Source organism: Myotis yumanensis, unplaced genomic scaffold (assembly GCF_028538775.1).
Source record: "Myotis yumanensis isolate MYYU_CA2020_CCGP unplaced genomic scaffold, mMyoYum1.0.hap1 SCAF_1, whole genome shotgun sequence".
Lineage (NCBI taxonomy): Eukaryota > Metazoa > Chordata > Mammalia > Chiroptera > Vespertilionidae > Myotis > Myotis yumanensis.
The window spans coordinates 233,150,688-233,164,103 of record NW_027223752.1 but is presented as its reverse complement, the minus strand read 5'-3'; the positions used below and the strand labels follow the sequence as shown (position 1 = coordinate 233,164,103).

The window sequence follows — 13,416 nt, the reverse complement described above, 5'->3', positions numbered from 1 at the left end:
AACTTCCTGTTCTCATCATCAGATTTTCTGTTTTCTGTTGCTTTTCCTTTTGTTGTTTTGCTTTTGGAGTGAATTCCTCATGTCTTATTTTTCAGTCCTTCTATAATTTTTTTTTTCAGTTAAAATTTTTCTCTGACCTTTTAAGATCCTCTTTAAAAATATTCTTAGGACTTTCTCATTATTCTTCTTTTACCTTATTCATTGGAGAGTCTATCTATAAATACTATATTATAGTGTTGGAAGGTTATTTTTCCAGTTCCTTGTATTATTTATTTTTCTTTTAAGTTCCTCTGTTCTATTTTTTGTTTTTTTTTGTTTTTTTTGATTTTTTGGTTTTTAGGGGGTTTTTTGCTCATGCTGAAGGCTTTCATCAAATATCTTATGATTCTTTGCTATTCACATTTAAAGAAAAGACAAAAATGATGATTGGAAGTTTGATGTACATACAGTAGTTGGGGTTTAGTAGTGAACATTGCTGTAAGCCAGTCAGATGGAACTCTCACAGTGTCTGTGTCTCAGTCTTTTCTATTGGTCTGAGAAATGGACCTGGATGTGTGGTTTTCATTTCAACCAGCTGTAGGCCTAGTTGCTAGCATCCTTAAAAGAGCCAAGAAGAGGCTGTGTGTCTCTCATTCAGGTAAAAACTAACAAGCAGTCATCAGCCTTCCCACATCTACTCTCAGTGATAACCAGAGCCTCATATTTCTGAGCCTTTCCCCAGGTATCTGATACAGTAAATGGCTTATTTCTTGAAAGTCTCCCCTTGCACCTACCAGTTTAGGTTTCAGTGTTTTCAGTGATTTCTGGTCTACAAAGTTCGTTATCACTCAACCATACATGCTCACAGCTCCTAGATCTTCCACAGGATACTGTGTCATGGGACCAGTGGCAACCTCTGTTTTGGCTTTATCTTGATCAACATCTGTCAAAATGTCAAGCAGATAAGAGGGGCTTAATAAACCAATGGCTGAATGATTACACATGTTCCAAAATTATTCATATTTTTCAATATTTATTTAGAATTTTTAAAAATTATTAACATGCATGTGAAATAGTTTGTATAACCATTCCCCTACAGTTGGACATTTAGTTATTTCAAATTTTTAAATAAAATTTAGTAAGCTTTTTCTGTTTTTATTTTCATAAAATAGACTTAAAACAATTGTTTTTAAAGCTCTAGGCATATATTGCCAACTTATTTTTGTTTTATGCCAGTTTACACTGCCATTGGCAAATTTGAATGTCCATTGCTTATTATGATTTTTACCTTTCTACAATGTAAAATTTTGCAACCATTACTTCAACTTGATTTCAGTACTAATTGCATATATCTTAATTAGTACCAGTTTTATCATACTAGATGATTAATGACTTCTCTTTAGTCTTTTGTAATTATATTTTACAAGAAACAAAATTTTTGATATTCTGTATTTCTTGATATACGTTTTAGTATAGATGACATAAAAACATTAAAAGTTATAAATAATTATTAGGTAAAACAATTATGATGGGATCCTGATTTAAGAATGAGTTAAACAGTAATTTTTCTGGAAACTAAAGTAGATTGATGGCTTTTATTAGATACTAGAGGCCCGGTGCACAAAAATTTGTGCACTCAGGGGGGAGGGAGGGGTCCCTCAGCCCGGCCTGTGCCCTCTTGCAGTCTGGGACCCCTCAGGAGATAACGACCTGCTGGTTTAGGCCTGCTCCCGGGTGGCAGAGGGCAGGTATAATCCCTAGGTGCAGCCCCTGGTCGGACTCAGAGCAGGGCTGATTGGGGAGTTGGGGCGCCGCTCCCTGTCATGCACAGAGCAGGGCGGATCGGGAGGTTGCGATGCCACCCTCAGTCACACTCAGGGTAGGGCCGATTGGGGGCTCGGGGCGCTGCCCCCTGTCACTCAGAGAGCAGGGCCCATCAGGGGAGTTGGGGCTCCGTACCCTGTCACGCACAGAGCAGGGTCAATCAGGGGGTTGGGGAGCTCCCCCCTGTCACGCACAGAGTAGGGCCAATAGGCGAGTTGGGGCACCGCCCCCTGTCACACACAGAGCAGGGTGGATCAGAGGGTTGGGGCGCCGCACCCTGTCACACTTAGGGCAGGGCTGATGGGAAGGTTATGGGTCTACCCCATCACACACAGAGCAGGGCCCATGGGGGGTGGGGGCGTTGGGGCGCTGCCCTCTATCACCCACAGAGCAGGGCCAATCGGGGTTGGGGCGCCGCCACTGTCACACTCAGGGCAGGGCGGATCAGGGGGTTGGGGCGCCGCACCCTGTCATACACAGAGCAGGGCCGATCAGGGGGTTGGGGCACTCCCCCCCTGTCACACTCCAGGCAGGGCTGATGGGGAGGTTGCGGCTCCACCCCGTCACACACAGAGCCACAGGGCGATCAGGGGGTTGGGGAGCTCCCCCCATCAGGCACAGAGCAGGGCTGATCAGGGGGTTGGGGCGCCTTCCCTTGTCACGAACAGAGCAGGGCGGATAGGGAGGTTGTGGCCCCGCCCGCTGTCACACACAGAGCCGCAGGGCAATCGGGGTTGGGGAGCTCCCCCTATCACACACAGAGCAGGGCTGATCAGGGGGTTGGGGCGCCTTCCCCTGTCACGAACAGAGCAGGGCAGATAGCGAGGTTGTGGCCCCGCCCCCTATCACATACAGAGCCGCAGGGCGATCAGAGGGTTTGGGCGCTGCCCCCTCTCACACTGATCCCGGTGCTGGGAGGCATATTACCCTTTTACTATATAGGATAGAGGCCTGGTGCACGGGTGGGGGCTGGCTGGTTTGCCATGAAGGGTGTCCTGGATCAGGGTGGGGGTCCTGCTTGGGTGCCTGGCCAGCCTGGGTGAGGAGTTTATGGCTGTTTGCAGCTGGTCACACCCCCTTCAGGGTGGGGGTCCCCACTGGGGTGCCTGGCCAGTCTGGGTGAGGGGCTGAGGGCTGTTTTCAGGCTGGCAGGTGACTGAAGCTCCCAACTGCTCCTTTTTTTCTTTTTCTTTTTATTCTGGGCCAGCTTTAGCTCTGAGGCTTGGCTCCAGCTCTGAGGCTTCGGCTGCTGAAAGCAGGTATCTGGTTTGTTTGGGTTCTATAATCGAAACACTGTTTCAATTCCAGCTCTGAGATCTCGGCTGGCTGAAAGCAGGTTTCTGGGGTCTTGTTTAGCTTCTATATTTGTAACAATGTTTCAGACTGCAAGCTCAAAGGCCGGCAGCGGCAGGCGGGGAACGTTGGCTTCCTCCGTCACTGAAGCAAGCAAGCTTCCTGTTCACTTCAAGCTGCCTGGCTGCCGGCTGCCATCTTGGCTGGCAGTTAATTTGAATATCGCCCTGATTAGCCAATGGGAAGGGTAGCGGAGGTACGGCTAATTACCATGTTTCTCTTTTATTAGATAGAACTAGAGGCCCGGTGAATGAAAATTCATGCATTGGAGGGGGGGTCCCTCAGCCTGGCCTGCCCCCTCTCACAGTCCGGGAACCCTCAGGAACGGGAGGCGACCCAGTGATCAGGGGAAGGCGACGCCCCATCACACCTCTGCTGCTACCACCGCTGGCAGCGCAAGCCTCGGCCGGCCCTGGTTACCTGAGCCTTGGGCAGTGCTGGGCAGCTGGGCAGCTGCCATCCGAGGCTTGCCTATGCCTCGGGCCGGCCCTGGGCAGTTTGGCAACTGCCATCTGAGGCTTGCCTGCACCTTGGGCTGGCCCTGGGCGGCTTGGAAGCTGACATCTGAGGCTTGCCTGCACCTCCTGTCAGCTGGGCAGCTGCCATCCGAGGCTTGCCTGCACCTCGGGCCACCCCTGGGCAGCTGAGGGGCTGACAGGACTGGAGGTCTCTGGAGGCAGGCACTCCTACTGCCCCAGTGGGACTGAGGGGACTGGGCGCCACCATCTTTTAGGCTGTGGCAGTCAATTAGCATATTTCCTCCTTATTGGCTGTGGGTGCCGCCATCTTTGCGTGAGGGTCAATTAGCATACTCCCTCTTTATTAGATAGGACTAGAGGCCTGGTGAGTGAAATTTGTTCATGGGGGGGTCCCCCTCAGCCCAGTCTGCACCCTCTCCAATCTGGGACCTCTTGGGGTATGTCTGACTGCTGGTTTAGGCCCAGGATTGGGCCTAAACCGGCAGTGGGGCATCCCTCTCACAATCCTGGACAGCTGGCTCCTAATCGCTCGCCTGCCTGCCTGCCTGGTCGTTGCTAACTGCCCCCCCGCCAGCCTGATCGACCCTCAGTGCCTCTGCGTGCCAGCCTGATTGCCCGTAATTGCCCTCCTGCTGGCCTGGTCACCCCTCACTGCCCCCTGTTTCTGGCCAGGTTGCCCCAACTGTCCCCTCCCTGCCAGCCTGGTCACCCCTAACTGCCCCCCCCCCGCCGGCCTGGTCTCTCCCAATTGCCCCCCTACCGGCCTAGTTGCCTCTCACTGCCCCCACTGCCAGCCTAATCACCCCCAACTGCCCCTCCTTCTGACCTGGTTGCCCCAAAGTGCCCCCCCCCCCACTGGCCTGGTCGCCTCTTACTGTCCTCCCTGCCAGCTTGGTTGCCCCTCACGGCCCCCCCACCAGCCTGGTCGTAGGCAGCCATCTTGTGATGGCATGAGGGTTAATTTGCATATTACCTCTTTATTATATTGGTACTTTGGAACCAGGGTCTTTTCTATGTTTGTATGATCTTATTCTTAGGCTTTTATGTGCTATGCATTGAGATTTGGGAGTGAAGTAAGGAATGGCTGTCCTGCCTCTTGGATCTGAGCAGAGATGCAGGTGTCCTCAAACTTTTTAAACGGGGGGGGGGGGGGCAGTTCACTGTCCCTCAGACTGTTGGAGGGCCGGACTATAGTTAAAAAAAAACAACTAGTGGGCTGCTAAGCAACAGGCAGCGGCGGCAAAAACACCCGGCGGGCCGGATGTGGCCCGTGGGCCGTAGTTTGAGGACCCCTGGATTAGAGATTTTCAAGGTTGGTAATGACCACATTCTATGTGGATTTTACCAGACATCTTATGAACCATTTTTTTTCTAATTAGATTTGGAAATAGAGATGAAATATAGACAATGAAAAAAATATTAGAAAAGTCTACCAAGCCCTGGCCGGTTTGGCTCAGTGGATGGAATGTTGGCCTGCGGACTGAAGAGTTCAAGGTTCAATTTTGGTCAGGGGCATATGCCCAGGTTGCAGGCTTGATAGCCAGTAGGAGGCATGCAGGAGGCACCCAATCAATGATTCCCTCTCATCATTGATATTTCTATCTCTCCCTCTCCCTTCCTCTCTGAAATCAATAAACGTGTGTGTGTGTGTGTGTGTGCCAGGGCCACACTCTTTTTAAAAAGAAAAGAAAAGTCTACCAAACCAGTGGGAACAATGCATTATTTAAAACACATAAGAAGGAAGTACCAGATAGTTTCATTTAAGGCTATGTATATGTGTGTGTATGTGATATATATATATATGTGTGTGTATATATATAGTAATGTATCATACATATCTGTTGAACACTTGATATACATATGCCAAGCACTGTCCTGGGGTTCTAAATATATGTATTAATTTACTTATTTCTTACAGCTAAGAGGTAGCTATTTATTCTTATTTTACAGTTGGGTGACTGTGGTGGCTTATTAATAATTGCACAAGTTTTAGTGCTAGTAACTGGTGAAACTTTTAGTAGCTCTTGAGTTTGAGTTTTTAACCACTGCACCATACTATCTGTCTTATTAATTGGTCTAATGTTAATTCTAACCCAAGCTCTCTATGATTCTGATGTGATTTAAATTGTGTTTTGACACAGACTACGATGTGGTGATTACCAACGGGAAGGGAGGGGTGTTAGTAAAGGGTAAAGGGGCTCACATATATGGTGACAGAGGGAGATTTATCTTTGGGTGATGGGTACACAATGCAATATACAGATGATGGATTATAGAACTATACACTTAAAAATCTATATAACATTCTTCACCAATGTCACCCCAATATATTTAATTAAGAAAAGGAATTGGCAGAATGGATGGCAGTGTTCTCTAGTATTTTCTCATCACTAATGAGGAGTAGGTTGGCATCATTAACCAGGGATCATTTTTTGTCTATATTTATTAAAGAAAATAGTTACAGAGAAGGGGAAAATTTATCTTGACAAAGAATGAAGAGCAGGACTTGTTGTCCTCCCTCTTCTCCCCATACTTACGAGATTTAGAATGAACTGATAAAAACTTGTTCTGTAATATTTCCATTTCCTTCGAGAATATACTTTCTTGCCCCATGTAAACACATGTTTAGGTACTATGCTTTCGATTGAGCTCATGGGACAACAAAAAACTCATAAATGGCTTAAATAAAATAGAAGTTTGTTTCTCTTACATAAACATAGGACCCCTAGAAGTGTTATGGTGATTTTCATGGATCTAGGCTTCTTCTGTCTGATTCTGTTATCCGTAACACCCAGCTTCTGCCTCATGATATAACATGGCTGTTTTAGTTTAGCCATCTCATCTTCATTCCAGCAAGCAGGAAAAAGGTAAAGGAAAGGGAATATCTTCCCTGAAACTTTTCATACCAATTCTGCTTTACATCTCATTGGCCAGCTTACATACATGGGCACATGTAACTACAAGGAAGGCTGAGAAATGTAGATTTTTACTCTAGGCATTTGGGGGTCCTGCTATTCACAGGAACAGGTGTTAGTATATAACTACTAGTCTCTGCACCACAGGGCGTTTGGACAATAGGGAGAAGAAATTGGTTTTACAGCAATGTATTTTTACCTATATTGAAGTATGTTTCTAATATACTATAGAAAATTCTGTGACTTTTTTTAATGGCTGATTTTTTCCTATAATTAGCCGTATACACCTTCTTTTGAATTACATTACCTCCTAGGAAGTCATTATAAGATAGTGATTAAGAGTGTGGAGCCAAACTGTCAGGGTTGGAGTCCTGCCAGAGCCACCTGACAGTGTAACTTGGGCAAGTGATTTCATCTTTTGTGGCACAGAGTCTTTATCTTCAATGGGAAGATCATAGTACCTAACTCATAGATTGTTGTGAGGGCTAAATAACTGGTTGTGAAGAACTTAGAAAAGTTTCTGGCACAAGCCCTTAAATGTTAAGTTATCAATTGGCAGGTTCTTAGTGAAAGTAATTTTAAACTATCCTAAGTAAAATGTAACTGTAAAAGTTAACTTGTAAAGATGTAGTTTCACTGAAGTAGAGAAAAAGTAATTGTATAATTTCAACATAGTCTAAATTTCTTTCTTTCATTTTGGAGTATTTTATTACGTTGAGAGATTTTCCTGCTTTGACATCTATATTTTAGAACATATACACAAGTATATATTCATTTGTAAATAGGTAGCTGTCTTTTGAACTTTCCACATGTGTGCCTTTTAAGTCCCTTTAGAGCCAAGAAGTCAAAAACTATTAGCAATAAAATTATCTTGTTATCTGTGTCTTGGGATAAATAAAATGAACAATGAATCTGTTAGAGGGTAGTTATGTGGCAGTTGAAAGTTAGTGGGGTTTTTTAAGTGGAGCGAGGCTTAAGGCTTTGTTCAGTTTACTTTTTCCAGGGAGTTTTGCCTGAATCCCTGGACTTGGTTAAATACCTTTGTGGGGGTTTTTATATAGCATACTGTACATAACTCTTCACATTTGGCAGATTTTATTGAAATTGTATATTTGTGTCTGTCTTCACTACTGCATCATAAGCACCAAGGGAAGACTGTATATTATGCATATTTGTATTCTCAGCCTCCCACACACTGTCAGTGTGCAAGACTTAATGAACTTGTTATACAGAACAGCAACATAGGTTGCCACTTTCATAGTTTTGATGCTCAGTCTCAAGTCAGAAATAACAGTAATTTTTTTGTGGTCTTATATTGTTCTCTAAATTTACTCATCTGCAACAAGATGTTTAGAAATAGGCATATTTCCAAAATAAACTATGATACTTCAAAGTAATGTTCCATGCTATTGGAATCTTGTTTAGGAAAGCTCTGCTTTCTGTACATACTAAGCTATCACAACAATAAACATTTTTCTGTGCTGTTAGAGTGACACCTTTGTTTAAGATTTATCTTGTATGGAATATTTGGACAGAATAAAGGGCCCAGAAATGTAGAGTAGTTGCAGAGGTAGTAAAGGTAATGCAGTTCATCTGTACTCCTCACTAATCACACCAACTCCATTCAGATATTTATTGGTCACTCTTCTGGTGGCAATACATTATTTGTTATCATAATGTCTTTTTACCCTATTTGTTTTTAAAATATTTATTGTTGAATTACATATGTCCTCTTCCCCCCCCCCCCCCCCATTGACCCCTTCTAGTCTGCCCCCGCCCTCTGCCCCAGGCCTTCACCACCCTATTGTCTGTGTCCATGGGTTAGGCATATATGCATTCAAGTTCTTTGATCTCTTTCCACCCACCCACACCCTCCTTTCCTCAGATTCAACAGTCTGTTCCATGCTTCTATGTCTCTAGATCTATTTGGTTCATCAGTTAATTTTGTTCTTTACATTCTACATATGAGTGAGATCATGTAATGCTTGTCTTTCTCTAACTGGCTTATTTTGCTCAGCATATTACTCTCCAGGTCCCAATAATGTCTTTTAAAGGGACTGTGCTGAAAGTTGCTAAAATGCAATCTCACAGACATTTAATTTTTAGCAGATTTCTAAATGGTTTTTAATGTATCTCTTAAATAGTCTATGTTGGCATTTCACCAAACAAGCTAGAATGTAAAAATGCTGGATAAACTACAGTATGTTCATGCATACCTTTTTTTCTTAATATATACTGTTGTTCTTTCTGCATTTACTAATGCAAAACTCCTAACTGAAGAATGACTCAAAGGAAATACTATGCTATTCTCTTAAGCCTTACTATTTTCATTTTTTATATTTTTATTTTTATATCATCTGTAAACTTAAAACAAGTTAGATTTCCAGTATCTGTAATAATACTTCTAAGACATTTTCATTAAATTTCTTCAAATACAACTATATAAAATGATACGGAATTAAATGGCAAGTCATCATGAATTTTTAATGTTTATTATTTTAATATTTAGGTTTTTTATTTAAAAATAGAAATTACTGTTTTCAAATTTTATTTTTAACAAAACAAAATTACAAACAATGTAATACTAAGAAATTCTCACATCCTCTATTAAGTTTGAAAGACTAGGATATCTACATTGTTTTTACATTTCAAAATAAATAGGCTTTATTCTATAGGGATTTTTTTCCAAATCTCATTGTGCTCTTATGATCTAAGTAGGTTAACTGTTTTTGTTTTCAACTTTCAAAGATCATTTTAGTTAATGTACTTTGAGTTAAACATTACCTTTTTAGTCCTTAAGAAATATGCTGTGTTCAGTAATTTTCCCCTTATGCCCCTTTCTTTTTTTAATTTGCAAATAGGTCAATAATCTTCACACTTTCCTGTCTTTTTAAAGGTCGATTGAGCTATCCACATCCAGGAACTGACAATCTGTTGATGTTAAATGGTAAGTTGTATGAAACCATTTTATTTTTCCAATTGATTTACATAAATAAAGATGATTGAATGCCTTTCTCTAAACCTTTCCTATACTATACGTTAGTCATATTATAGTTACAAAAATAAAGCTACAAATCTTTCTGTATAGAAAGCAGAATTGGGTGTTTGAATATATTCTGGCTGGCAAAGCAGCCATTGAAGAATATTTATGATAGTATGACTTAATTCAGTTATCACAGTCTTTGGAGACAGTCTTGAGTTTGAATATTGGCTTTCCAGGCAATGGGGTAACCTTGATGAAGTAACTTCTGTGAGCATGGGAATAAAATCTAAAGGTTTATTAGGAGAATTAAATGAGATAATGTCTGCAAATATATAGAATTTTTTATTACTATAGCACTTCTGTTAATGTCCAACTAAGGAATATACTGGTGATTTTGTAAACATGGTGGTCACACTAACTTTATTTATTCTAACTAGAACATTTACAATGTGAAATTCACCAAAGGTAGGAAAAGAATAAACTTTCATTAAACTTTATTTTCTTTCTGTTAGACAAACATTGTATTCAGAGAGTTACAGTACTAACACATTCATGACTGTGGGAGTAGGCATGAAGGATTAAAATATCCTTCAGAAAGGTATTTTTAAATCAGAAGGTGGGTGATGAGCAGGAAGTAGGAAGAAGTAATAATAGAGATAGTATTTACTTTAAAATACATAATTATATCATTAGAATGGCTTGACTTCTATTTCAACTACACCTTAGCTGAAAAAAGATAGCAATGAAGTTGGAGGACAAATGCTGAAAAAAGGCCAATGTAAAGCTAGACCATGTGCACCAATGTTAAAAATGAAGACTATTTTAGTAACAGAAAGGTGGAAATAAAGTCCAGGCTACCTGGGAGAATGTCAAGGTGGAATGGATTTTCGAATGAGAGAGTAACTAAAGCATTAGATACGGTGATCGGTTCATTGTGTTTGACCATTATGTATTGAGTTGCCCACCACACGTCAGCTTAGTCTGAGCACTGGGTTATCTATCAGTGAAGGTTTGTAAGGACAGTTAGAGGTAGAACTGTCAAGGTTCTGTTTCCAGGGCCAGACTGTGTACTCTACACTGAAGCCGCATCCACCCTGGACCTCAAAAACAGTCCACTAGGCCAAGTTTATTAATCCAGTGAATCACAGTGTTTATATAGACTTTGACCTTCTGGTACTAGAACTTAAATTCCAGGACTTCATTCAACTGTTTTTCTACCACAGAATTAAAAAAAAACATTATTTGAGTAGCTGGTCTCTGACCTTTAAATCTATGACTATAACTTATATTATTGAAATTGAGTTTATAAAACTGAAAATAGATAATAATTTTTCTTATTCTTGTGGCTTGAATTATAAAATAATGATAGATTTAGGTAACAATAAATTATTTTTATATTGATCCTTCTTTAAACAATTTAAAAAAATATTCTTTGTGATAAATAATGATCATTCACATTTCTATATTAACTTCTAAACAAAGCAATTCAGTTGAAAATTTTGAATTTACAAATGTTTCACATAATCTGTCAAAATCCATCAGAAGGAAAATCCATTTGAGATAATCTGTTAGATCATTCACAGATGTTCTTAGATTGTTAAATGTGTAATAAGCTAGGAAAATTTAGAAGTATATTGTAATCACATTAGAATATGTCAGTTATGTGTGAGCAAAGGGCTTAGTTGCTGAACTGTTTTTACGACTTAAACTTTTGGTTACACTAAACATAATTAAATGAATTTATTTTATCAGTTTCTTAAATTTTTCTAAATAATATAGATGTTAGATTGAAAATGTTTCATCACATAGTAGAAACAAGTACATTTTGTTTCAGGAAAGAGTTGCATCTTGTGGGCAAATCTGTTTTTTAACCATGTGAGCAGTCTTCATAGTCTGCCACTTTATGGCCACAATACATACTCAGTAAAGCATCCTGAAAATTCTGAACTTTTTCTGGTAAGAGATGGTGCAGATAAAAGATCATGAAGCTAGGACATTAAAATGTGTTTAGGGCAGCAGAGACAGTTTTATTCAAAGAGAAAACATTCATTTTGCTCATTTGGAGATCATTGGTTAAGAGGGGGAAGCAAGAGTCAGAAAATTGGGTATATTTAAAGGATAAAGAAGTATTCGAATATTAAAAATTTAAATAGATTTTTGTAGACATCAAGATTTATTGACAAGAAAAGTAGGCAAAGGGCACTAAAACATAAGGGGAATTTTTTTTGAGGTAGTTTGTAACAGCTTGTATGTAATTCAACTATATTTTTAACAAATTGTCTCCCTGATAAATGTGGAAATTAAGTGATGTTAATAACAAGCCTCTACCTATGGTAAATTATTATTAAACTAGAGGTCCAGTGCACAAAATTCATGCACGGAGGGGGGGTTCCCTCAGCCCAGCCTGCATCCTCTCCAATTGGGAACCCCTTGGGAGATGTCTGACTGCAATCTGGGACCACTGGCTCCTAACTGCTCACCTGCCTGCCTGCCTGATTGCCCCTAACTGCCTCTGCCTGCCAGCCTGATCGCTCCTAACTGCCCTCCCCTGCTGGCCTGGTCGTCCCCAACTGCCCTCCCCTGCCGGCCTGATATCACCCCCAACTGCCCTCCCCTGCAGGCCTGATCTCGCCCCCAACTGCCCTCCTCTGCTGCCAATTTGGTTCTGATTGGTCGGTTTCAATGCCAGCATCAAAAGCTCCGCCTGCTAGGCAGCCATTAGCTCCCCACAGCACCCAGATTTGGTTCTGATTGGTCGGTTTCTATGCCAGTCAGCATCAAAAGCTCCAGCTCCTAGGCAGCCATTAGCTCCCTTACATTCACCCAAATTTGGTTCTGATTGGTCGGTTTCTATGCCAGTCAGCATCAGAAGCTCTGCCTCTTAGGCAGCCATTGGCTCCCCACAGCACCCACATTTGGTTCTGATTGGTTAGTTCCTATGCCAGTCAGCATCTCTGGGTTTATCAATGGGGCCTGATCAGAAAGGCAGGACTGATCAGAAGCCCTGGTGGAGGCCTGGAAAGAAATGGAGGAGTTGCTGCTGGCCAGACTGGGAGAGAAAGAGAGAGGTAAGTGCTGATCAAAAGCTGCCACAGAGGCAACGGATCAGTCCCTGCTTCTCTCTTCAGGCCTCTCTCTGGCCCTGATGCGCAGCCCCCTCAGCAGTCAGTGCTGGGGCACCGCACCTGCAGCGGAAGCAATCAGTGCTGTGACTGCAGGATTGATTTCCGGTAGGTCGAGCCTCGGTCGTTACTGATCGTTACAACCCAGGGTTTTTATATATTAGGATATTATTGACTGTTTAAAAAAAGTGTAGATCTCATGCATAGAGCTGCTTCTAAAATAATTACACTCTAGTATGTCAGAGATTTAACTATAAGACAATTGATTAAATAAGTTGTATTATTTAACCAATAAGCATAGCTAATATTATTTACTTTGAAAATAGATATTTAATAATACATTAATATTTTGTGTGGTAGTTTAATAGTAGTTCATAGTGGTTGGTACCACAGACTCTGGAGCCAGATTCTCTGAGCTTAAGCTCAAATTTGCCCTTTCTAGCTATGTGACCTTGGGCAACTTACCTAACTTCACTCTGACTCAGATTCTTTCTGTCTAAGAGAGAGCATGCTGCCTGCCCCAAGGGATTGTTTGAGAAGTGAAAGCATTCATTCATGTAAAGTATGTATCTGGAACAGTTCCTGGAAGGAAACGTTATCTGTGGCAGTGGGTGGTGATGAACAGTGACAAAAATCACTTTTAAAGAGTAAAAATCATGTCCTATTAATAGAAAAAGGAGTTGGATCCGTTTACTTTGAATAATTTAAAATTAAAGAAAGCATAAACTTATATTTTCAATTATTTGAAGGATGTTATATAT

At 41.5% G+C, this 13,416-nt stretch overlaps 1 protein-coding gene across 9 annotated transcripts in view; it reads left to right on the top strand.

The window, feature by feature from the left end:
• The window catches only part of CPEB2 (cytoplasmic polyadenylation element binding protein 2), a 67,978-nt gene that overhangs the window by 25,512 nt on the left and 29,050 nt on the right, over positions 1–13,416 (top strand). For 7 of the 9 annotated variants that reach the window (XM_070399172.1, XM_070399170.1, XM_070399169.1 and 4 more), the window contains one exon: positions 9,447–9,497. In XM_070399172.1, the coding sequence (XP_070255273.1) occupies positions 9,447–9,497 (51 nt within the window). Of the gene's footprint in view, positions 1–9,446; positions 9,498–9,970; positions 9,999–12,663; positions 12,764–13,416 lie in introns of those variants that run through there. The other 2 variants (XM_070399204.1, XM_070399194.1) reach the window with 2 other exon arrangements.